Genomic DNA, 23,211 nt, shown 5'->3' on the forward strand with positions numbered 1-23,211 from the left:
CCTTTGCTGACTTGAGCAAATTGCACTATAGAGCTAGACAAGTGGCGAAGGGAAGTATGGTGTGCCTTCATTCCACTCATATAAGAGGGTGCGCGCGCGATGGTTGATAGTCACGCGATTTGCCACGCCTCCGGGAGATCAGGCACGTGTAGGGTCTTTGCCCGCGTGTAAAAGAACGCGGGACATTTTATGGCGGGAGTAGATGTTTTAGCGCCTTTCTAGACGCAGTTTTGTGGTAAACAAGTTCTTTGATAAAGACTAAAAGTTGGTACCAAGTCACATTTGAGATTCTTAACTTCGCGTCTACCATGTTGTACTCGTTGCAACCTTTACGACAAGATTTTCAAAAGGACACCTTCGAGAGGCTACAAGAATGGCGAAGGAACATGAAATTCATCGACACGCTTATCTTTTGCCAATCTAAGACGATAGGAGCCCACCAAATCATCCTCGCCAGCGCCATACCCTACTTTGAGAAGTTACTATCTGATACTGAAACTCACTCGTGCCGTAACGTACACCTTGACCAGCTAGACCCGTCCAGCTTAATGGAGCTGATTGATTTCGTCTACACTGGCAACCTGGAAGTGACCGAGAAAAACATCGAGGCGACAATAAAGACTGCTGGCTTCTTGGAGATGCAGAACGTTAAGAACTCTTGCGTCCAGCTCGTTCTAGATTCTATCCTCAACGCCAATAACTGTATCGGCTGGAAGCGTCTTGCAGTGAACATGGACGATAAGTACTTTTCAGAAAGATGCGACCAGTTCATGAAGGCTAACATCACCTCGGTGATCCGCAGTCCACAGATAGCCGCTACGCCACAGGTAAACATCAATCTTCAAATGGATCTGGTACTCAGCGGAATGGAAGAGAACAATTTTGCGGTACAAAAGTTGATCCCCAGTATCATCCAGCTACTCAGAGAAGTGACGAACAATTCTGAACAGAATGTTGTAATGCTGACAGAGTCCAACCTCTACCTTCATTCCACTGATGGCATGTCTGTGGCTCTCTCAGAAGGCCATGACAGTGATGAGAACTCACCATGTAGTTCACCCAACAAGTTGAATAAGATGACACCAGCCAGGCACCTTGATATGGGTGAGGATACCAGCACTACTCACATATGGCAACGGATTGGAATGATTCAAACATCACCTACAACATTCACAGTTCTCACAAGCCTGTCCTCCATCATTGCAATACTCAACATAACTACAACATCAGCCGATTATCCAGTAAGTCCCACCACTGGTATTGCCAACAACATTGCAGCTAGTTCTTCGGAGTTCATTGCCTCCACCAATGAGTCACGCTGTAGTGGTGGTATTGTGAGTGATGGGGAGTACGTCTATGTGGTAGGTGGCTACAATCGCACCTCTTGCCTTGATACAGTTGAGATGTACAACAAGGCAGAAAATCGATGGCAATATGTCAGTAAGCTGACTACCAAACGGAGCAGATGTGCTGCTGTGTCTCTGAATGGCTCATTGTATGCTTTAGGTGGAAGTGATGGCCACAGAGACCTTGACTCCATGGAGGTGTACATGCCAGAGACTGACCAATGGAAGATGGTGAAGGCTATGATGACTGAAGGAAAGAGCTCTTTTGGTGCTGTAACACTGAACGGCAACATCTACGTCATAGGAGGGGCACAAATGTCTTACATACTGCCCTCCATGGAATGCTACAACCCAGCCAAACAACAATGGACATCTCTACCTGACATGAACACCTCTCGTAATGACCTGGCTGTAGCAGTTCTTGGAGACAAAATCTATGCAATTGGTGGAGAACAGAGTACAAGTGGCTGTACTAGCTCAGTGGAATGCTACAACACAAAAACATCAACTTGGGAATTTGTTGCTCCACTGAAGACTCCAAGAAGAGGAGCTTATGCTGTAACTTATGATGGAAAGATCTACGTCTTTGGAGGATGTGCAAGTGCCAAAGTCCTGGACTCTGTAGAGGTCTATGACCCAACAGAAGATGCTTGGACCCAAGGTGCCCCAATGACTTTACCACGTTGTAGCCTCATTGCTAGCGTACTGAACAAACAGATAATGATTACTGGTGGGTTCACAGGTACCACTTTTCTGAACACTGCAGAGTTCTATAGTCCTGAGAAAGATCAGTGGACTTCTTTTGTTTAAACTAAACACTATCTGTATATTATGCTGCTTCAGTCATTGCCACTGATGCTTTTAACATTGTAAATATCTTGTATGTTTTCATGTAAAAGTGTTAGCTAGTTACCAACTAGCCTTTGTACTCCTGTGTGTGCTGTGTACATATTCTGTGTTAAATGATATGCCACCCCTTTATGAAATATTTTACTATGGAAAGTCACTTAATATGTGGGGGAGGGGAATTTTATTTTTTTACTGAATTATAGAACAGCTGTATGTGTACATGTTGTGCACAACCTATAGGTAAATTCATGACTTGTACAATTCAATATCACCAAGAAATTGCAGAACAGGACTCTTCATAGTGTACAGGAATTCTGGTGCACACACACACATATACATATATATGTCAGTGTTAAAAAGGGAAACTTCCAGTTATATGGCTTGGTGATAAAGAATGCAATACCACGACAAATTCAAGGTAAGATCCTTGTCACCAAACAGCCATATAGTCTAGCTAATGAAACTAAACAATAAAGTGCTGATTAATGAGAGTGGAGGTTAGTCGAAGTAAAAAATGTCAAGTGTGTGGTGCTGATGTAAGGACAACAAACCAGTCAGTGGTTGCAAGTACAGTATTTTACTTGTAACATCAGCACTTTTTGGTTCAGCTACAAGGTTGTGTGGGACTTAATTTAATTAATGTTTGCACCTGAGTATGTATATATATAGTACCCACACACTTCCATATTTGGATATTTTAACATGTTGACATGATTTCAGCACTACAAAATTCAAACACCACCAGCTGCAATAGTACAGTTGATAGTGGTGTTGTCATGACAACTGTGTTGTGTGCTGTCAACAAGTTATTCATCATAATAATCACTGAGTTTCTCTCTGAGAAATTCTTCAATAGTGTCAGCATTCCACGTGGCAATCCTACAACAAACAACATATAATATCCTATGACATCTAGGGATCAATAAACAAATAACTAACAAAGTAGGAAATATGAAATTTAAGTCATTACATTTTCCTTTACACAGTCAACATATGGAAAGGAAAAAGACGCTGGCACAAACTTCACAAAAGTGACCACCAAGGTTTGTTTGATGGGAACTCTTGTCAGTAAGCACAGAAGCTCTACACTACAAAGTAGGTCAATTTAACAGCATATACACTTACTGTACAACATACAAGCACTGACAAAAGGGACAAAGGACAAGCCATACTCTAGCATCTCTGCCAGCTGACTGACAAGCCATACTCTAGCATCTCTGCCAGCTGACTCCTGGGGATAGCAGAAGGAGCGGCGTACATTCCAATGGGTTTGTATTTGTTTATACTAATATTGGCAACAGGTCTACAACAACGACCACAAACATTCACCCACAAAAACACAGTGAACCTGCCCAAACCAGTTACCCGAGCCCACCCAAGTTTCCATCCTATTGAACCAAATATTACTCAAGTATCAGCATCACACATGGTACAAAGATCACCAGTTGAAGATAACACCAGATTTGGTCTCCCTGACTATGGGTCACCTCTTTCCACTAATAATAATATGCCTTCTAACATGTAATATAATTATCCCCCAGCCTATAAGCTATTCAGTGGTCCAGACATAGAGACTTGTTGGAACAGCTGTAAGACACGTGCTAGAACCACAACATCTTGCAAAAAGCCAAATATTTTGTTTACATCAACAAAACATCATCACTCTGGTTCATAATCAGCTGCAAATGGTTATTAACAGATGTTAATGCTATTAGCTGGAAGTGTAAACAAATTTGTAACACTTCCACTTGTCTTCTGATAGGTTTCAAGTGATAATGACAGTGCTTGGCAAAGCCTTGAATTATTACTATTTAAAAGGTGTGCTAATTTCTTAATTAATAAACTATAAACATTCAAACAAGGTTGCTAAGTTTCACTCCATGAAGGTGCTGAAATGTCACTAACACGTCCACAATGGTACAGTATATTTCACACACTGTTAACTCACGATAATGTGTTGACAATTTCCTCGTCCTCATTCATCAACTTTAGTATGGGATGGGCACCCTTGACATACTGCAAAGTAATATTCGTAAAAATAAACAAGAAAAATTTTAAATGTTTCAAACATTGACACAGAGAATAATGCTCTTTTGTTTTCATCTAAAGGATTGATACAAAGGGAGCAATCCTATTAGATGTGACAATAAGAAGCTTTTGTGAAATTCCATAGAAGCCATGCCAGTGTGCTCATAGTGGGCATTAGTATGGCATCTTGTACAATTGTGGATAATGATTGACCTCAGTTAAAGACATTCACAACTTGTGGCAGGTAGAACCCCTAACCCAACCAGCCATGAATTACACTGGGAAGCTCTAGTAGTGTATTGTATTCTGCAATGAATGGAATCGTGAACAATTGGCAATAAGTTCTCCAGCTAAACATGTCTGTCTTTAAGTGTCCTTTACATATTCTACATACATGTACAATGGCCATGGACAAGTGTCCTGATCATCAAGGTGTCCACATTTCAAGAGTTATTCTTTTGAGAATGGATTGATCACACACACACAACACAGAATAAAGTACCAGGTGGAATTATTGTACAACGGGACACAGTAACTATCCTTTGTAGTGTCCCTTCATCAAAAGGCATTAACAGACGTTCTAGAATAAGAAATTGTTATCATAACAAGATATGATAGGTCACTTTCAATAAACATTATCACAATTCCTGGTAGCATAATTATTTGTGGTGTGTGGTTAACAACGTGATCATCATGTGTGGAGGTCTCATGGTAATCAGAATGGATTTCACAAATCAGAGTTTACAGTGCTTTGTAAGAGAAATTTGTTATTAGTAACACCTGGTCACCACATGAATACTTCTGCTTAGAGTTAGGAGAAGAAACCAGCTCCATCCTACCCAGCTGTTTAATAGGGAACAACTGAAAAATGACAGCCTATAGATAATGGTGCCCTTCCATAATATACAGAAACACCCACAGGCAAACCCTTATTTAGCTAGGTCAGAGGCTCACAGAGACAAAAGTGTTTTACTGATGAAGGTGGGAAACACGGTGTCTCCTTATACAGAAAACATGGAACTTAAAGATCTTGCTTGGAAGACTTGGTTCGTTGACCTTCACGAAGAGTAAAACTTTATGCTGTACTTGCAAAATAAACACAATTGAAAATTTTGTGTGGGTACACATGATAGTACATTTCACAACAATTTGAGGAGGTACATTTTGTTGGGTCTATACACATAACACAATCATACTGTACTATGATGGGAAGCACCAAATATGGTCCCCACCTGACAACTGAGATGACCCACACACTAATTGGGCTGTTCTACACTTCAATGGAGTAGACCACATTAAGCTTCACAATCTCACCTGCATCACTACTTTTCTTACTGCATCAAAGATTCCATACACATGGGTGACTGAATGCAGCCATTAAGTAATGCTGTAAGTACGTAACTAGCCATAGCAGATTAAGATGTTGCATTGTGAGTCATGTGAGCCGGAAGGAGGTCGTGTTTAAATTCACACCACTGTAAAGCACAAACACATTAGAATTGTTGTACCTTGTCAGAATTTCTTCAAAATTTTGTACGGTAAACATTGGTTAAGCATTACTCGAGTGCATTGCATAACTTATAACAGTTCACGCCCACCCGTATGTGAGCTGTCTACATAATTCAGTAATCTAGAAACCAATAATGAAACTGAATTGTTTTAGTGCATAATCACGATTACCTCTATAACAACAAGTTCCATTTCTTGTGAACTCATAAAATTACTTGTGAACAAATTATCAATAAGTCGATCACTATCATTCAGTATTGTTAACATGGTGGCTATTGCAGGAACATAGAATTTTCTTTGTAGGTGATTAATGGCATCCACACTGGACAATAGTGATCAGGAAACGACAACTGTTATTTCTGGAAAATTGGTAAGGCTTTGCAAAGACTGGTATTTACAGAGACAGTCACTTATTACCAGTATTGATGGACTAATAAACTACACAGTGTTGTGTATAAAGACTGTATGTGTGATAGTTGTTATTGGAGGATAATGGGACATTTTTCTCTGCATAAATCTTACACAAACAGAGCACAAATCATGGTAGTAACACGATGCTCACCTTGATCTGGAGGTTAGGAAATTGCTTGGGACGTTCACCCTTGACAAAATCTACAAACAAAACACAATAGCTCATCACTCAGGCCTTGTAACACCAATACTACATGATATCCCATAGTTTTCTTGGTAATGTGATTTTGTATACCACAACACCATAACTTCAGGATGATTAAATTAAAGCATCTTAACTACATCATGTGTATGAAAATGACAAACTTATCTTATGCTATTGCAAGAAGCTGGTAGGCACGTGATTGAATGCTACAATGCTACGGTTACTTCAAGCATGTGATTTTAACAAACAGAAATGTCTATGGCTAACCACTGTACTATCCCACATACAATAAAATTGCTCCAATAGCAGGAAAACGATGTTTTTTTTGTGTGTGCACAGATGCCAATAAGAGAATATGTTAAGTATGATAGTTCAGAAAACTGGACCAAAACTGCGTGCCTTAAACAAAGCGCTGTAACTCTTGAAGCATACTTACTATGGCTACGCAATTTATGTCATTCTATTTTTGATGTAATGTGGATTAAAATGATACCTAGGGTTTTAGGTTTACCCTACAACACTAAACTCTGGGCCAAAACTTGCTGTGTAAACAACCGTTTCGCAAAGAAACACACCCTCTTTACACACATTTTATAAAAATGATCCATTAATTCAATGGTATTATAAACTTGAAACAAATGCTGTTCACTTCACCATTAAATTTTCCATCAGGCCATATTTGACTAACATGGTCCACAATAGAAATTAAACACGTGGCCAGAATATTGAATCACAGAAACACGACTTGCTGCTCTAAATGCTTCATAACAAGTAAGCCACTGTAGTTGCAGTGTTCCATTAACCTTCTCCAAGTAGCCCAGTGAACAGACTTTCATGTAGTTTTAGGCTTACCCACCTAATGTCGCCGTTTGACATTTATGCCTGTATTATATAAACATGCATTCCTGTGTGGGTTTAAAGATTAAATGTACAACTGTAGGACCCATAATTTTTTGGGTGATTTTTGCTGTAATAAAGAGATTGTCCTCTTTCAGAGGTATGAACCAGACCTGTTGGGACTAAAATCTTTGTCCTTATTACGGATCACTTGTATTACATCTTAAGCTAATCTAAAATGGCATTTCAAGAGGATAAACCTCACAATGCACCAGACTGACACACTTTACATGTAATGCCATAATGATGTCATAATAATGCCATAATATTGTTGTACAATAGTACAGTACGTACACAACCTAAACTAGTTTAACTTTCAATTTCCTTAATCAGTTCCTTATCAAGAATACAAGGTGGTAGATGTCATAGTAAACATCACCACCTAACATGGAGGTTCTATAGAGCAAATGTGTTACAACAAATTAGGGATAAATGATAATGTAATTTCTTATAATCATCACAACTCAATAAAAGCCATTTCATTTGTATCAGAAGAGGTTGGACATGCTTTTTAAGTGCTGCCAAAACATATTATACAAAAGTCTGATTTTATGGAGTGAAGAAATGTACAGTAGTCTTGATAAAAAACATTGAGACATTGTTTATGAATACATACACGATCAGTGTGATGAAGTTTTACGCGCTAAACAATGGTTTGGTATTTTCTCCCAAAACCCTAAGCGCTTTTGCAAAACAAAAGTATACCTCCTTAAAGCTTACGTGAAGAGTAATCTGAATATCGAGTCTACCCCAGTCTACCCCACCGTTTCCTTTTGTATTGTAACTATTGAGGGTCACAAAAAACCTATGCAATTAAAGGCAATAATTTTAAAGCATGTCCAACCTCCCTTGAATTTGTGTATATAAATTAGCTATAAGTAATATCAGTTGTAATGGGAACAATCATACACTTCAAAAGCTAATGCCAAGCATTTGAAATTTTCTTTTACAACTTGTACCTTTCAATTATAAAGATAGTTGGAAAAATTGATAAACTGTGATTTTAAATGATGAAAATGAATCATTGTTAGTGTTAACCTCTTACGAAGGTAAGGTTTCTAACATTGATTGTGGGTGACATAGCCGAACATTGTAGTGATGTTTCCTCTACAGTACCGCAGCAACCTGAGATATTGCATTTGACCAAGGTTAGTATGCTACGGGCTATAGCACTAACCTGCATTTGCTGTTTGGCTCTCGATCATCGTGTAGTACTGTACTCAGCCAGAGGAGGGTGGAAGCGGTTTAAGCGCCGTTAAAATGAATTATGCAAAATGCTTGTTGTCTGCGAATAACTAAATCGTGTAAATGGTCCAATGAAGTGTGGCATCATTGTCTTGTTGAAGAGTGTACATACCAAGTATACTACACGTGAAAGTGTTTCATTAGTTTTGCCCTGAACACTAAGTGATTTCACAAAACAAAGTACATTATTGTAATGCTTGCACAAAGTACAATCTAAATATCTAATGATCCCCAATTATCCCCACTGTTCGCTAGTTTTGTATTGCAACTATTGAGGCTCACGTGAAATTCTAAACAGAGGTATGCAATTAACGTAATACTTTCGAGCAGCGCTTCCACCCTCCTCTGGTACTCAGCATATGTGATCAACTCAATCGCCTATGATTGTTCTCAAAGAAAAGCAGCTAAAAAACGGTCCAAGTAAACAAATGAACCACTAATTCTTACTATCTACACTGGCTAAACTTGAATCTAGTGGCAAGACAAAAATTGGCTGCCACGATCGAATGGTGAGGATTATTTACAGTATAATAGTTTTACTGACTCATTGTCGTAGATGGACTACAGTTTAATCTAGGCTTGGATGGTAACAGACTAGTAAGGTTGTAAGTACGTTTATACACATGTATACTAGAAGTGTGGCTACCGTGTTGGATTGTTCAATTGCCATCGGCTGCTTAGTTGACCTTTGATCCAGTGATGTTATATTGACTTACATGTTAGGCTAAAAAGAATTCGAGTGAATTTAGAGGCATCTTTCCACCAACGTATTTGGTGAGGTGTTGTAGTGGTCTCAGCTGCCGGCACTTGTGTAATGCTGTACAGAATCACAGCCAGTGCAATATCTGTATATTGCACTGTGGTCAGTGTATTATAACTTATAATGCACTCATTGCAGTCTGCAAAATTACAACCAGTGCATTACAAATGTACTCGCTGCTGTCTGCAGCAGTTCTGTATAAAAATTATTCCACTGGCAGTGCCTTTGAATTGCCCACTCAGAGTTTAGTTTCAAATTCAAAATATTTACTTTTTAGCAATAGTAAGCAATATTTATTTACCCTTGGTTTAGTTACATAGTACTTCAGTACAGAAAATGAATTTTAGTTATAATTTTGATTAGTTTCTTAAATTTATTTTTAGCTAAATTAGTTTTAAAATGGTAAACTAAAAGTATTTTACTTTGAGTTTTAGTTACACTAAAACAACACTAATGGTTGTAGATTGAGTTAACTATCAATTTGTAACTACCAAAAAAAATCTTCAAAGACATCATCACCTAATTGTAAACTCACCACAGTAAATTTTAACTAGTGTATTTATATTAAATTTTGAAGAATACTACTCCTGAACACTAATAGAACTGTACCTTTGATGTCAGGGTAATGGGGCAATTTTCATCCACACACCTCCAAGACTGCAGAATGAAATTTCTGAAAAGAAAATAATACAATTAATACTCATGGTGTGTATTGTAACAGTGAAATGACTAAAGTGTGTTATGATCTGGTTATGGGCCAACTTACAATACATTACCTCCATGGGATTAATAAACTTTTTTGTAGAGTGTATTGCTGTTTCCACACAAAATTTATCAGTGTAGTGCCCAGACAATTCAGTAGTACTGTATAGTAGGGATCATGCAGATTTTGGTTCTCTAGCTGAAAATATCACCCAAAAACCAGCTTCACAATACCATCCTGGCACATTCACAGTATTGGTCAAGCCCAAAAGTGCCTTCAGTACGACTCTAAAGGTTTCCAATAGATTGCTACAAAATTCAAAAAAAAAAATTATTCAATGGAATTTCTATTGACTAACCAACTGCCTGCCTGATGCCTTCAGACAAGTGTAACTTAATAATGGCTAAGGCAATGGGTTGGATTTTTTCACTGTTTAATGTCACTTCAAGGCATACTGCAGTACATACAATGTACGCATCATGGACTTGCTTTTGTCCTACAAATATCAATTACAAACTCGAAAGTAAAGTGGCCATTATATTTCGCTTTCAGCTATCCATTCACAGCATTACAAACAAAGAACACTAGGAGAAGCACCTCTGCCATTAATCCAGTCACCACAAAAAATATGGACAATTCCCATTTACAAACGTAGAGAAGCCATTGAGCTATCGTGAATCGACACCTTGGGCTGTCAGCAAAAGAAATGGGACACAAAGGCACATGTTCAGTCAAAAACTACCACTGGCACCACCTTTCTTTTGATGCGGTACGTATGCACAGGTTCACCAGTCATAATGTTACAAAAAAGTACCGTATAGTAAAAAAGTTTGGCGAAAACCCACTATTGCAAACTGACAAACAAACTTTGGCGAATGGGACTTACCAGAATTTTTTTAGCTACCACATACTGTACTACCACTCGAATATATACAACATCACTATGCGTGAGAGATTACACAACTCACTAATTACGGAGTGTGGCAGTCGTTTCGATCACAAGCCTTTATCCTTCGCATTGAGGGATTATGACTCACGATGGAAATGGCTGCCACACTCCTTACTTAGCAATCACTTGCACTTGCGCGTAGCAATGTTGCATTCGAGTGGTAGCTACCCGAGTGTAGCTACTGTACAAGTGTAGCTACTGTACAAGTGTAGCTACTGTACAAGTGTAGCTACTGTACAAGTGTAGCTACTGTACAAGTGTAGCTACTGTACAAGTGTAGCTACTGTACAAGTGTAGCTACTGTACAAGTGTAGCTACTGTACAAGTGTAGCTACTGTACAAGTGTAAGCATCGTTTGCTGGTTCTCACAATGTCAAGAGCAATGTTAGGATTTTCGTGAACTCTTTTTAATTTTTTAACAGTTCCACAGCAGTTCATCCTGTGGGACAATGAACCTCGCAACAATCAAAAGGAATGAAATGCCCACAATACTCTAATACCCATCCTTTCAACATGGCTAATCCACTCATGTGATAGCTAAAAATAATTGGCGAATAAAACTTTGGCGACTGTAATGCTATTCGCCAAATTCGCCAAAGCTTTTTACCGTCAAATTTTTTACTATACGGTAAACAAACAAATAAGAATTTTACATTCGATTAGGGATCATAGAAATAAAATGTAGGAAAACAAAGGAGGTCGCCTACACCTGCAGATATTGTATACTAGTGGACCTAATCCAGTCGTTCTACTGAAGCAGCAACTAGAGTATGCGTTCGCATCAATTCTTCATTGACTGATAACAAGTCGGCATATCTGGCAAAAATTCGGGCGGTTTTCTAAGGAATTCAGGACCCTTCCACCACATTTCACTATTTATCAATTCATGACCCACACACGATCGTGAAGGTATGTCAAGGGATTAAATGTGACCCAGTCTGGGAAAACCAGGCTTATCGCCTATTTAAAAGTATTGAGAAACGCCGGTTTTAAGTATTTAGTGTGTTGTAGCTCGCCAATGGTTGAAGCTACAGTATGTGTACCAAATTTTCACACGTTTTACACCAATTCCTTACCTTCCAGAGCATCCACTGTGCAAGTAGCCGACAACTAAGTTTCCCGCCATTTTAGATAGTTTTTAAACCGAGGTTGACTGTATTAGGCGAGCTGCAAATTGGGTGGGAGGTGGGGGTCCTGGAAGGCAGGCAAGATGGTGTTCAAAAATTGAACAGGAAGGCCAAGGGATGAATTAGGCCAAGTTTTGGGCCATTGGGGTCTCAAAACTGGCTAAAATGAAAGGAAATTCACAGCAGAGGTACTTATTCAACACCACAGAGCTGTACAGCCACATACAGTCATCCCCAGGTTGACCAGAGTTCCATTAAGGCCCCACACCACATGTACGGATCGCTACTGGGCTTGGGAAAAGTAGCCAGCAAAACCAGACCACTCAAGTTTAACTGATTTTGATTGAGGAATTAGATAGTTTATTCATGTAGCTTTGTGTCCTGGGTGAAAAATCGAATCTGCTGACATGGACGATAAGACCGGTTTTCTCAGACTGGGTCACAAATGTCCACTAGTGTATCTGTATGCACAGGTGAACTCTCAAATTCTCTTATACTTGTAATCCAAGACTCAAGTGTAGATTTAATTCTTAAAAAAAACAACAACAACAACAACTAACAAACAAATTAGTTACTGATTGGAACAATTTGCCTAATTGTACCATAAACGCCAATACTTACTAAAATAACAGCAGTGTAAATAGTTGTAAAAAACAACAACAAAAAAACATACTTGTGTTGTTCCCATAGTAACCAGGATACTAGCAGTGGTTGCACATTTACTGACCATCTCACATAAATGACAATCTGTTTATCTATCAAATAGGTCGAGAATGGCGAACCACCTAATAGAGCAAATACTCCCAATCTACTATATTCTCTTTCATTCTCTAAAGAAATAATCACTTTTAACTGTACTAAGGCCACGTAGTTGTTTGGTGGTGATTACGTAAGAAGCTCCATACAACACTGAAACTGGTGATTGAACACCCAAATCAACAGATGATTACTGCATTGCTCAATAATGATAACCTGTAACTTCACAGTATGCAATTTCTAAACTTTCCCGAGTACACATCACTTGCAATTTTTGACCATGACCTAAAAGATTACTGCCAAGAATTCAAGTAGGATCATAGAAGTATAAAGTAATGAAACAAAGGAGCTTGCCTACACCTGCAACTACTCTCTATTAAACATTTACTTCCTAGTATAACTGTAGGTATAGACAACCTCTCTTGATTCATTACTATTTATTTCTATGATTCCTACTTGTATTAAAATTCCTAATTTTCCTTGTTCTGTATAACAGGAATTTGATGAAAGAAAATGTTGATGAATCATCGTCAATCATTTCTTGTCAGATGTGCCATTCCTTGAATGACATCACAAGGATGGCACATCTAACAACTACACAAAGTATCGAAATGGGTTAACAAATAGCTGTTAACACAGTCAAAGATACTTTCTATACTGAATAGGCACCATCACGAGCACATCAATTTCGACTACCTGTACAAGGCCCTGTAATACCTCCATCTTCTGTTGTTCTTGCAAAGAACACCCCATTGTCTAAAAGCAGCCTCATTCATATCATAACTTTGCTTTACAAATTACATAACTAATTAACAAATTACACAACTACATAACTTTAATAATTTATATATTATTTTTGTGATGTTTTTTTTGTATGATAACTCCAAAACAAACATCACAAAAATTTAGTGATTACCAACAACGCTATTTGATTGGTGTTACCTGTTTTCTGTAACACGGTACAAATCTTGAAGACCCTTCCTCCTCTTGTGAAGGGGTGGGCGCCACCAGACTACATATGATGCCATCGTGAATTTGTATTACTTCTGATATGTTACCTGAACTCATTGACAGTTGAACTGCATTACACTGGTCACTTCATATACTAGTATACTTTTCCAAAAAATGAAGTAGGGATAGCGATACCAGGGCCTGAAATTATGTTTTGGAAATGATCTGACAAATCCTGCTATTTGGTCAGACATACTCAATTGTACTGTACAAAAAAATTCTGAAAGTGTTCAGACATTAGCCAAAAATGGTCGGAAAATGGCAGATGTCCAACCATAATTTCAGGCTCTGCGATACTAAGACAATATATGAATGATGGCATTACAGCATAACTTTGTAAGAAAATTCCTAGTGACATGTTATCATCATTCTTGTCACTACTTTTTATTGCTATCCCTAATTCATTTAATATACTAGTTTGTTGTTGGCTACAGCATACAGCTATACACGTGTGAATGTTCTATTAGGGTGACTGCTGTATTAGAGTCAGGATTAGAGTATCTCAAATCAGCCTCTATTATAAATACAGCTAGACCAATAATAACGGGGCGTGGTCATTGTGTTTGAGTAAATAGATTGTTAAGAGGTGTGATCTTCATACTCGATTGTTTAATTAACGAAGATTGTTAATGCAAGGCGTAGCCTCCAACCTATCGTGAAGTTACAGGCACCTACTGGGTGTCCAGTGTTGCAGTTATAAATAATTTTGTGGTATCTAAATATGCTGCTCAAGGAAAGCATTAATATGGAAAATTAAAAACATCTCAATATGGCTTCGTTGCATAAAAAAGATTACAGAAAGACAGGATGCAGAAGGCATGGACTCGTTGGAACCCCTAAAGGCACATCCCACTGGTGACTTTGTTATGATGGCACAAAATGGTGGCTGTATGCTGATTCATTTAGCCTCTGGTAGGCAAGCTGTCAGACGAAAATTCAAGTTTGGGCATTTTTTTTTACAATTCTATCTGCATTTTCTTGTTAATGCTGTATTTGATGTTAGATGAACATATTACATTCTGCAATGGTGATTTTTGAAGATGTTTACAAGTGGAATTTTAGGCGACGCATATCATCTACCATACTGTATACATATACTGTGTTGTTTGAGACAAGCAGTCAAGACACCCAGTAACACAAAAGATTATTCAGCCCTACATTTTAATAGCTTCGAAGCCATAAAGACCCTAGTGACTCTAATATTTTCATACAACACCATAATATCGAGCAGGTTCACATACACACGACATGACTCACTTCTTCTTCACTGGTCTCGTCAGCTTGGCAACACTCCTTGCATTCTTTTTCTATTTTCTGCAAATTGAAGGCAGACAGCTCGTCACACGAGCTACAAAGCAGTGTGGCGGAGGAGAAGCCTAATTCAAAACAGGTTTCTACATCAAATGTTGACACATCTGGTACAGCGAAAGATAATGCGACCAGCAGAAACGACAACAATGGCGACCGAGCCATTGCTGTCGGGATTTTCAAATTATCGGAACGAAAGTTTTTCCCTCCTCATTGACGCGTGGTCGACGTGATGGTAGGTAGAATCGTAATCCATCTAGTGTTCTGTCTGTAGTGATTTGTTTAGATCGTAGGCTGTTGCAGTAAGTTGAGTATGATTTTCTTGTATTAAAGGTGAAGATAAAGGCTCACGAGCTTCGAGGGAAGAGCAGGGATGATTTGTTAAAACAATTAGACGAGTTGAAGACAGAACTGTCACAGCTCAGGGTACACAAAGTCACTGGAGGGACAGCGTCTAAACTAGCTAAAATGTGAGTGCTTTGCATATGCGTCTGCTTTCATGGGTGTATTCTATTATTTTTGATCACCTACCAAAATCATTACACACTGCATGCGTTGTTGGTGGCTGCCTTTTACTGTTAAACTGTTGCTCTAGTTGCTTTTTTACCTTAGTTGCTTAGCTGTAAAGCCTTTGTACTCAGCTATGGTGTAGCCTCGGGTTTTAAATCTGTCCTGTGTGTGTGTGTGTGTGTGTGTGTTGTTAATGTGCGTGTGTGTGTTGTTAATGTGCGTGTGTGTGTTGTTAATGTGCGTGTGTGTGTTGTTAATGTGCGTGTGTGTGTTGTTAATGTGCGTGTGTGTGTTGTTAATGTGCGTGTGTGTGTTGTTAATGTGCGTGTGTGTGTTGTTAATGTGCGTGTGTGTGTTGTTAATGTGCGTGTGTGTGTGTGTGTTGTTAATGTGCGTGTGTGTGTGTGTGTTGTTAATGTGCGTGTGTATGTTGTTAATGTGTATTTATGCCTTGCCATGAACCTGGGCCCTTGTTATTTTAACTTGGTACCCCTAAGTCTGGGCCCCCATTTTCTCTTGTATGTTGTCATACTTTCATGATGTTATCATCATTAATACACAAAGTTTAATGGCTGTTGTGTTTTGTTTACAGTAAAGTGGTACGCAAGTCAATAGCCCGAGTCCTGACAGTGATTAGCCAGACCCAAAGGGACAACTTGAGAAAGTTTTACCAGAAGAAGAAATACAAGCCTCTTGACCTGAGACCAAAGAAAACTAGAGCTAAGAGAAGGGAGCTCACGAAATTTGAGAGGTCAAGAAAGACGATGAGACAAAAGAAGAAGGAAACTCACTTCCCACAGCGTGTCTATGCTGTGAAACAATGAGACACTAAATTTTTTTTTGTTGTATAAAATTTTCACAATGGACAAGTAGAGAAATGGGTGGGTCATTCTCTCTGTTCTCCGATCGTGAGTGGCTACTGTAGCTAGGGGAAACTGTAGACTTGTGTTGGGCCACTTTTCTTTTGTCATTAGGTTGGGAAGGAAGGCTTACAAGAGTCACAGTGAGATTTTTTAATTGTGGTAGTGGGCGAAACTAGTCGATTGGCGCAGGGCCTTAATTGATCGTTGAAACTTGATCTGAGATGTTATTGATAAGCACCCATCCCATAAAGAGCGATGAAAGGCGAGCTAGCTAGAGTGCATGACAGGAGGTGTGTGTAACGGAAGACATGGCTGCTGAGAGCTGTTTAGCAATAGGGCTGATATCTGGCACAAGTGCGGATGGTATTGATGCGTGTATTGTTAAGATAGCATGCAAGGATGATGGCACATTCGAGTGAGTTTGAATGATAGCTTTTGCGTTTACTTTTACTGTTTTCTGCAGATTAGAAGTTGTAGGCTTCGACACGTACGCATATCCTGAAGGACTTAAACAGAAAATCTTTGACATTTCCGAGAGAGGCAGTGTGCAGGAGATATGCCTGTACAACGTTCTGTTGGGGAAACTGTTTGCTGAAGCAGCTAAACGAGTATGTGTAGAGTGTGGAGTAGCGTTAGAGTCTGTGCTAGTGATAGGATCACACGGGTATGTGTTGCTGTGCGTTATATTAGAGAGTTTTGTTGCTTTGCATTTAATATGGAAGATGTTTTTGTGCAACTAGTTTTCTATCAGTACTGTTAATTTACACAAGGGGGCATTACTCCCATAACTACAATCTACAACCATGCATGGTCAAGCTGCTCCCCCAGTACAGTCAATGTTGCTTGAGTAAGTAGTACTGGATGAAAAATGTCCAATAATAAATGAATCAGGTCAATGATGGAGACAAATTTTTCAACAAAATTCAACAGTCAAAATCAAAAATATATTTTTGACTGGCTTTGACCACTGTCGCAGATGGTAGCAGAGGCTTTTTTTTTTTGAATGACACCCCCTTGTATACATATCTACATAGTTGCTAGGTGAAGAGTGTAGTAGATGTGTCAGTCATATCTCTAAATACAGAATTTTTGCAGTAAATATTTTTCACGGATTTTGTGGTTAGTAAAGCTACGGGGAAATCACATGAAAATTTATGTGTGCTGACACGTGTACCAACTCACCTTACTGATAAAGTAGCCTGGCTACTGGCATATGTGAACTCCAAATATGCACAAACAGTATCACACATTACCGGTATTAAAGTGGGTGTGGCTCACGAAAGAAGCTGGCGTACTGCAAGATTAGACTATGCCTTGCACAAGGATTGCTGTTACTTGGTTCAAACACACTTTAGCAATTGGTATGATGCTTAAAGTAAAAATAAATCCAAACCCTTCATAGCCATGTGGTCGAGACTGAAAGTCTTTGAAATCTAGCCATGATTTTTACAAGAAATTTAAAGCGCCGAAGTCCTGACAAAGTACATAACCGTGAAATATACATACCGCGAAAATTTCTAGGTATACGGTAATGATATTAGAATGCCTACTTTATGTGCAGTAGAGCAAGCATTAGATGCACTCATAAAATCTGCAAACCTCTAGTCCTCTACTGTGAAGAAGTGACTCTTTAATATACCCACAGGCAAACTATTCATCATATTCCTGGTCTCCAGTCCTTATTCGGGCATCAAGTGGCAGCCACTCTTCAAATTGGTGATCCATCTGTGATAGCCAATGAGTGTGGAGTGACCAGCGTGGGGGACTTCAGAGTAGCTGACATGTCCGTGGGCGGTCAAGGAGCACCGCTTGTTCCTTATTTGGACAAGATCTTATTAAAGAAGTTTCATCAAGATACAGGGAGACATGGAGCCTTACTAAACATCGGAGGAATCAGTAACATCTCCATCTATATGCCAAATGGTTAGTGGTAAAGTGTTAAATATTGCTTGTATGTTGTTTGGTAACAATAGAGGACAAAATGATAGGATTTGACTGTGGGCCAGGTGAGTGTCTATATGTGTAAAACTTGACAAACAGCATATAGCAGAGTTTGTCCATACATTAAAATTAGATACACCATTCAACAACATTACTTCAATTCTTTCTTTGTCAAGGCAACAGATTTTATAAAAGTCTTGGCAACTTTGAAACATCCTATGGAACTTTTGGAATGTTTTGTACACTTAGTAGTCAGGGATGTACCCTGGGGGTTTCCAGGGTTTTCAGGAAGCCACTTTTGTTTTTATGGTTTACTTGAAAAAAAGAAATTGGGTTTACAAAGTCATGGATCCATCATGGATTAGGACACATTGTGAACCTTTGTTTTAGTAAAGCAATGGTCCTTGCATGATGGCAGTAGTTTATTCTGAACCATACGTAATTTCAATGAAAAAATTGAGATACTCTAATAAAGCAGTCAAGAAATATGAATTATTCAAGGTTTAATACTGTAGAACAGGCACTAGGAACCCCATTAAAATGTATTCCCTTTGTTTAGTGTGCTATCTACCACCACTGCTACTATAACTTCAATACAATGGGACCTCCATTATTCAATTGCTTGCGCACCAGTTTAATTACAAGCAAGTTAAGATAAGTGAACATTGATCCGACATCTCTTAAACCACTCCAATAGAACATACACTACTCAATAGTTAACAAAATATTTTTATATAGAACAGTCACATATCATTTCAATAATCAAGGTCTCACTGTATCAATATTTACCCAGTCAAGAAGTCAAGAATTTCATTCTCTGCACATATCCAGGTAACATGGTGGTAGATGGGCTGATGGAGGAGTTGTTTGGTCAACCTTATGATGATGGTGGAGAGCATGTGAGTATGTTGTGGGCAGTAGAGGTGCAGTATGATATGGTGTATTAATAGATGTATGGTGTGTTAACCACTGTTAAGGGATGCACTAGATTTTAATAACTGACTTAGTTAAGAGGCAGTGTGGCTGGTATGCATCTTTTACTGTATGTGGACAACCTAGTGTTTGTAACAGAAAAGGTGATGCTCATGCGTAGTGGCTATTCATCTGGTTCCGGATGGTGACATATACAGGCTATTCATCCATCACAACCGTAACTCAAGTATGATGATAAGTTTTTGGTGAGTTTGAGGTGAGCTAGGGTTGGAGTGAATCCCAGAAAAGCCAGGCCAACCCTAGCTTACTTCAACCTCACCAAAAACTTACCTTCATACAGACAGTGAAGGACATCATTATGCTTAACAGGCAAACTTAAGGTTAGTGTTAGGGTTGGGTTAAGCTTTGGTTTCTTCTTCACCCAGTATTCTTACTATATACAGACTACTTATTGAATCACATTTATAAGCTAGAAAAGTAAGAAAGCTGGTTAGCTAGCAGAGTTGATACCACACTGGCCATTCCTATGTTGAAGCCCCGGGAGTTCGTTTTGCCAACCTTTTTTGTCTGAAATTTTTTTATTACATACAGAACCAGACCATATATACTTATGTCATATTCTCCACATGGAATCAATGCATCTACACAATGCATCATTGCAGCTATAATTGTTGGTAGTTGTAATTGTTGGTGTGTTACACCCGTAGGCTAAACGAGGGAAAGTGTGTCAAGATCTGTTGCAACAGTTTTTAAAAGATGATTATTATTCCAAACCACCACCAAAATCAACTGGAAGAGAAGTGTGTACAGTATAATATATGTAGTGTATTGTGTATAGTTCGTGTGTTGTGTGTGCGTTGTGTGTGTGTGTAGTGCGTGTGTGTGTGTAGTGTGTGTGTGTGTGTGTGTGTGTGTGTGTGTAGTGTAGTGTGTGCGTAGTGCACGTGTGTGTGTGTGTGTGTGTGTGGTGTGTGTGTGTGTGTGTGTGGTGTGTGTAGATGGTGTTCGATTCTACTGTAATGATGTGAATTATGCTGCATACATATTAGCAGAAAGTTCATGTATTCCTCACAATTGAAATCTTCCCATAGTACACTGTACATCTATAAATGTAGTATCCTCAAAAATAGTCCATTTCCACACAAGCTAAAGTATTCATGGTACAACTACTAATTAATTGTGAGTTCATTGGGTTGCACAACATCCGGTGCCTTTTGGGAGGCCTTAAAATAAATTGAAGCATACAGGACTAAGATCTTTGCACTTCCCGGGAGCCTGAACCACATTGTTTATAAGAACATAGTTTTATAGCAACCACTTTACTGCAATTTTGACATGAAATATTGGAAAGTTATGCTGTGTTGTGATCGAGAAATTGGCAATCTGCTGTCAAATAGTAGTGATATCTTGAGTTTTAAAGCTTGTATCTTTCCTGAAGTGAGGTAATTTTACTGTTATATATATATATATATAGAGTCGTTAGGCAACATAATATGGCCTGCTATAACTGGTGAAATACATAATTGCCTGATATATTGATAGAATCACAGTGATGAAAAATCGCCTATGTCCGTAGTGAAATATTGCATAACATTGTTCCCAGCCTTGTAGAAACATAGTAACAACATTTTTCTCACTAGGTAGACTCTCTGCATGAAAGTAACTTCCATGGTAAAGTCACTTCTTTTTGCTATAAACTATATACGTACCATCGTGATGCTAGCAACCTGAAGATTACAATTTCGTTTTCATAATAAGAATAAATGTTACAATTTAGACTCCTGTGAAGGTTTCTTGCCTCACTCTGATAGGCTTCGATGCATTTTAAAGGACACCGAATGTTGCATAATCGCAATTATTAACCACTGCATTCCTTAGCCCTTATGTGAAAATGGACTGTTGTACACAATATTACTCAGTTTACAAGGAAAATTGTGATGCAATCTCACACGTGAGCAACTGTAACATATGACTTCTGTTCATCTCTTGTTTCCTGTCATCAGGTTTATGGTAAAGTGTTTATCAAGTTATTCTTGGAGGCAGGGACAAAATACAACCTATCAGCTGATGACTTTGTAGCCACTGCTACTGAACTCACAGCAGAAACAGTACGTGTGAATTACTATCTTCACGTCCGACCACTACTATTGAGGGAACAGGACACCATTAGAGCAGTCTTGTTTGTCAGTGGAGGAGGGGTACACAATGATCACTTGATGAGGTAATATGATGTAAGGTAATTACATTGTGATTGCCTAATATGGTTACACTACGGTGGATTTTCTGTCATCCAAACCGAAAGCCAACAGTGACTGCTCAATTAGAGTATTTCATTGTAGGTATATGTTCTGTTGGAGCTCTCGGCTTCATTTATCCAAGTAAAATTCACTTATTTGACCACCTTTTGTCAAATAACTAAGGATCTGCTGTATTGTACTTTATTGGTGACTGCTGGACTGAAACTGTTTCATGTTAGCTTTCTTCTTGTGTGGATGTTCGTTATAGTTTTATGGTTAGATTTGTAGTACCATGAAACTGGTCTATTCCAGTTGTATTTGGGCCGAAATTTGTTGGCCTTGTTAAGCAGATTGCTACTCACTTTGTGCGTAAATGACACTTTTGGGGATTTCAATTTTGGCTGGTTTAAACAGGTGGTCGTATTGCACAATAAGCAGATTGCTACACTACGCAAGTCACTTTGTAAAATAACATGTTTACAACAACTAATTAAAACAGGAAAGTAGTAATATACCACCCACTTTTGTTAGTCATTTCTTGCAACTAAAGATAAAATACTCTAATAGAACAGTCACATATGTCAGTAATTTATCTGTAATAACAAAAGTGGAGATAGAATTTGTGTGTGGGGTGGGTGAGGAGGGAGGGGGCACACTGTACCTCCAGACCCCTAGAATGTCATCCATGTTTGTTGTGTGCTTCAAACTCCACTGTGTATTGTCCATTGTCAAAGTAGCCTCTCTTCCTTCTCTTTGGTCTGCTCCACTGTCCCTGATGTTAAAGATTCTGAAGGAGCTCATGATCCTGTGGTCAATGTGAAACTGATCTCTGTGTGTTGTTGTTGTAGGAGGTTGAAGGAGTTACTTGTTGACTGTGATATTGAATCATCAATGAACTTTAACATTGATCCTAATGCCAAGGAGGTTAGTATATATGTACAGTACATTCATGCATCCCTTAAAACTTTTCAAGTGAATACAATCATCAATTTTTTTTTGTCACATTAATGAAATTTCTGGTAATTCAGTGAATTTCTCGTAATTCAGTGCACATCAACAAAGTCAGGCAGTGCATTTGTATTGTATGTAAACTGTTATTTATATTGTAGGCTGTATGTTTTGCACTTTTGGCATACCAAACTCTTAAAGGAGTTGCCACTAATATTCCAGGTAACTCGTTGTATGTTGTTCGTAATCCATCTGATCATTGTGTAGATGTTACTGGTGCCTCCAGGCCAGTTGTACTAGGGAAGATATGTCCTGTGGTCACATGATTATGGTTTGGTACATACAGCATATGTCTTGAAGAACGAAACTTTCAAGAACATATGCGTAACTTATAATAGTGATTTTGTGATTTCAGTACAAAATGCACTGACTCTTCAGTTTTAGATGGAATGTGTAAGAACTTAACACTGTGAAGTTTTCCACTTTAAACTTACCACTTCCATGTATATGGTACTACACTACACTACACTACACTACACTACACTACACTACACTACACTACACTACACTACACTACACTACACTACACTACACTACACTACACTACACTACACTACACTACACTACATGTTGGCATATACAATGCTGCAATATACATAAACATGTGCAGCTAAA

At 38.6% G+C, this 23,211-nt stretch overlaps 4 protein-coding genes across 4 annotated transcripts; 3 read left to right on the forward strand and 1 right to left on the reverse strand.

Annotated features, from left to right (window-relative positions):
* Positions 1–151: 151 nt before the first annotated feature.
* On the forward strand, positions 152–2,352 carry LOC136265819 (influenza virus NS1A-binding protein homolog A-like). The gene has a single exon (XM_066060747.1). The coding sequence runs from the start codon at positions 309–311 to the stop codon at positions 2,154–2,156; it is 1,848 nt and encodes a 615-aa protein (XP_065916819.1). The 5' UTR covers positions 152–308; the 3' UTR covers positions 2,157–2,352.
* A 530-nt stretch (positions 2,353–2,882) lies between these two features.
* On the reverse strand, positions 2,883–15,309 carry LOC136265835 (selenoprotein F-like). The gene is made up of 5 exons (XM_066060774.1): positions 15,054–15,309; positions 9,860–9,923; positions 6,295–6,344; positions 4,144–4,211; positions 2,883–3,074 (listed from the first exon to the last, which is right to left on the reverse strand). Exons 1-5 carry the CDS (start codon positions 15,267–15,269, stop codon positions 3,002–3,004), a joined length of 471 nt encoding a protein of 156 aa, XP_065916846.1. The 5' UTR covers positions 15,270–15,309; the 3' UTR covers positions 2,883–3,001.
* Positions 15,193–16,483, forward strand: LOC136265836 (large ribosomal subunit protein uL29-like). The gene is made up of 3 exons (XM_066060775.1): positions 15,193–15,339; positions 15,438–15,574; positions 16,207–16,483. The coding sequence occupies exons 1-3, from the start codon at positions 15,337–15,339 to the stop codon at positions 16,436–16,438; spliced, it is 372 nt and encodes a 123-aa protein (XP_065916847.1). The 5' UTR covers positions 15,193–15,336; the 3' UTR covers positions 16,439–16,483.
* Positions 16,484–16,625: 142 nt separating this feature from the next.
* Positions 16,626–23,029, forward strand: LOC136265824 (anhydro-N-acetylmuramic acid kinase-like). The gene is made up of 10 exons (XM_066060757.1): positions 16,626–16,892; positions 16,941–17,141; positions 18,123–18,400; positions 18,451–18,483; positions 19,250–19,317; positions 20,059–20,151; positions 21,355–21,572; positions 22,437–22,512; positions 22,698–22,758; positions 22,804–23,029. Exons 1-10 carry the CDS (start codon positions 16,786–16,788, stop codon positions 22,860–22,862), a joined length of 1,194 nt encoding a protein of 397 aa, XP_065916829.1. The 5' UTR covers positions 16,626–16,785; the 3' UTR covers positions 22,863–23,029.
* Positions 23,030–23,211: the final 182 nt, after the last annotated feature.

This window comes from Dysidea avara, chromosome 9 (genome assembly GCF_963678975.1).
Source record: "Dysidea avara chromosome 9, odDysAvar1.4, whole genome shotgun sequence".
Classification (NCBI taxonomy): Eukaryota; Metazoa; Porifera; class Demospongiae; order Dictyoceratida; family Dysideidae; genus Dysidea; species Dysidea avara.

What these genes read in the sequence shown, in the direction of transcription:
- LOC136265819 (XM_066060747.1), top strand. Translation starts at nt 309, where the DNA reads ATGTTGTACTCGTTGCAACCTTTACGACAAGATTTTCAAAAGGACACC.
- LOC136265824 (XM_066060757.1), top strand. Translation starts at nt 16,786, where the DNA reads ATGGCTGCTGAGAGCTGTTTAGCAATAGGGCTGATATCTGGCACAAGT. An exon ending in AAGGATGATGGCACATTCGA is followed by an intron (nt 16,893 to 16,940) that starts GTGAGTTTGAAT and finishes TGTTTTCTGCAG; the next exon opens with ATTAGAAGTTGTAGGCTTCG. An exon ending in CAAAATCAACTGGAAGAGAA is followed by an intron (nt 20,152 to 21,354) that starts GTGTGTACAGTA and finishes TCCTGTCATCAG; the next exon opens with GTTTATGGTAAAGTGTTTAT.
- LOC136265836 (XM_066060775.1), top strand. An exon ending in GCGTCTAAACTAGCTAAAAT is followed by an intron (nt 15,575 to 16,206) that starts GTGAGTGCTTTG and finishes TTTTGTTTACAG; the next exon opens with TAAAGTGGTACGCAAGTCAA.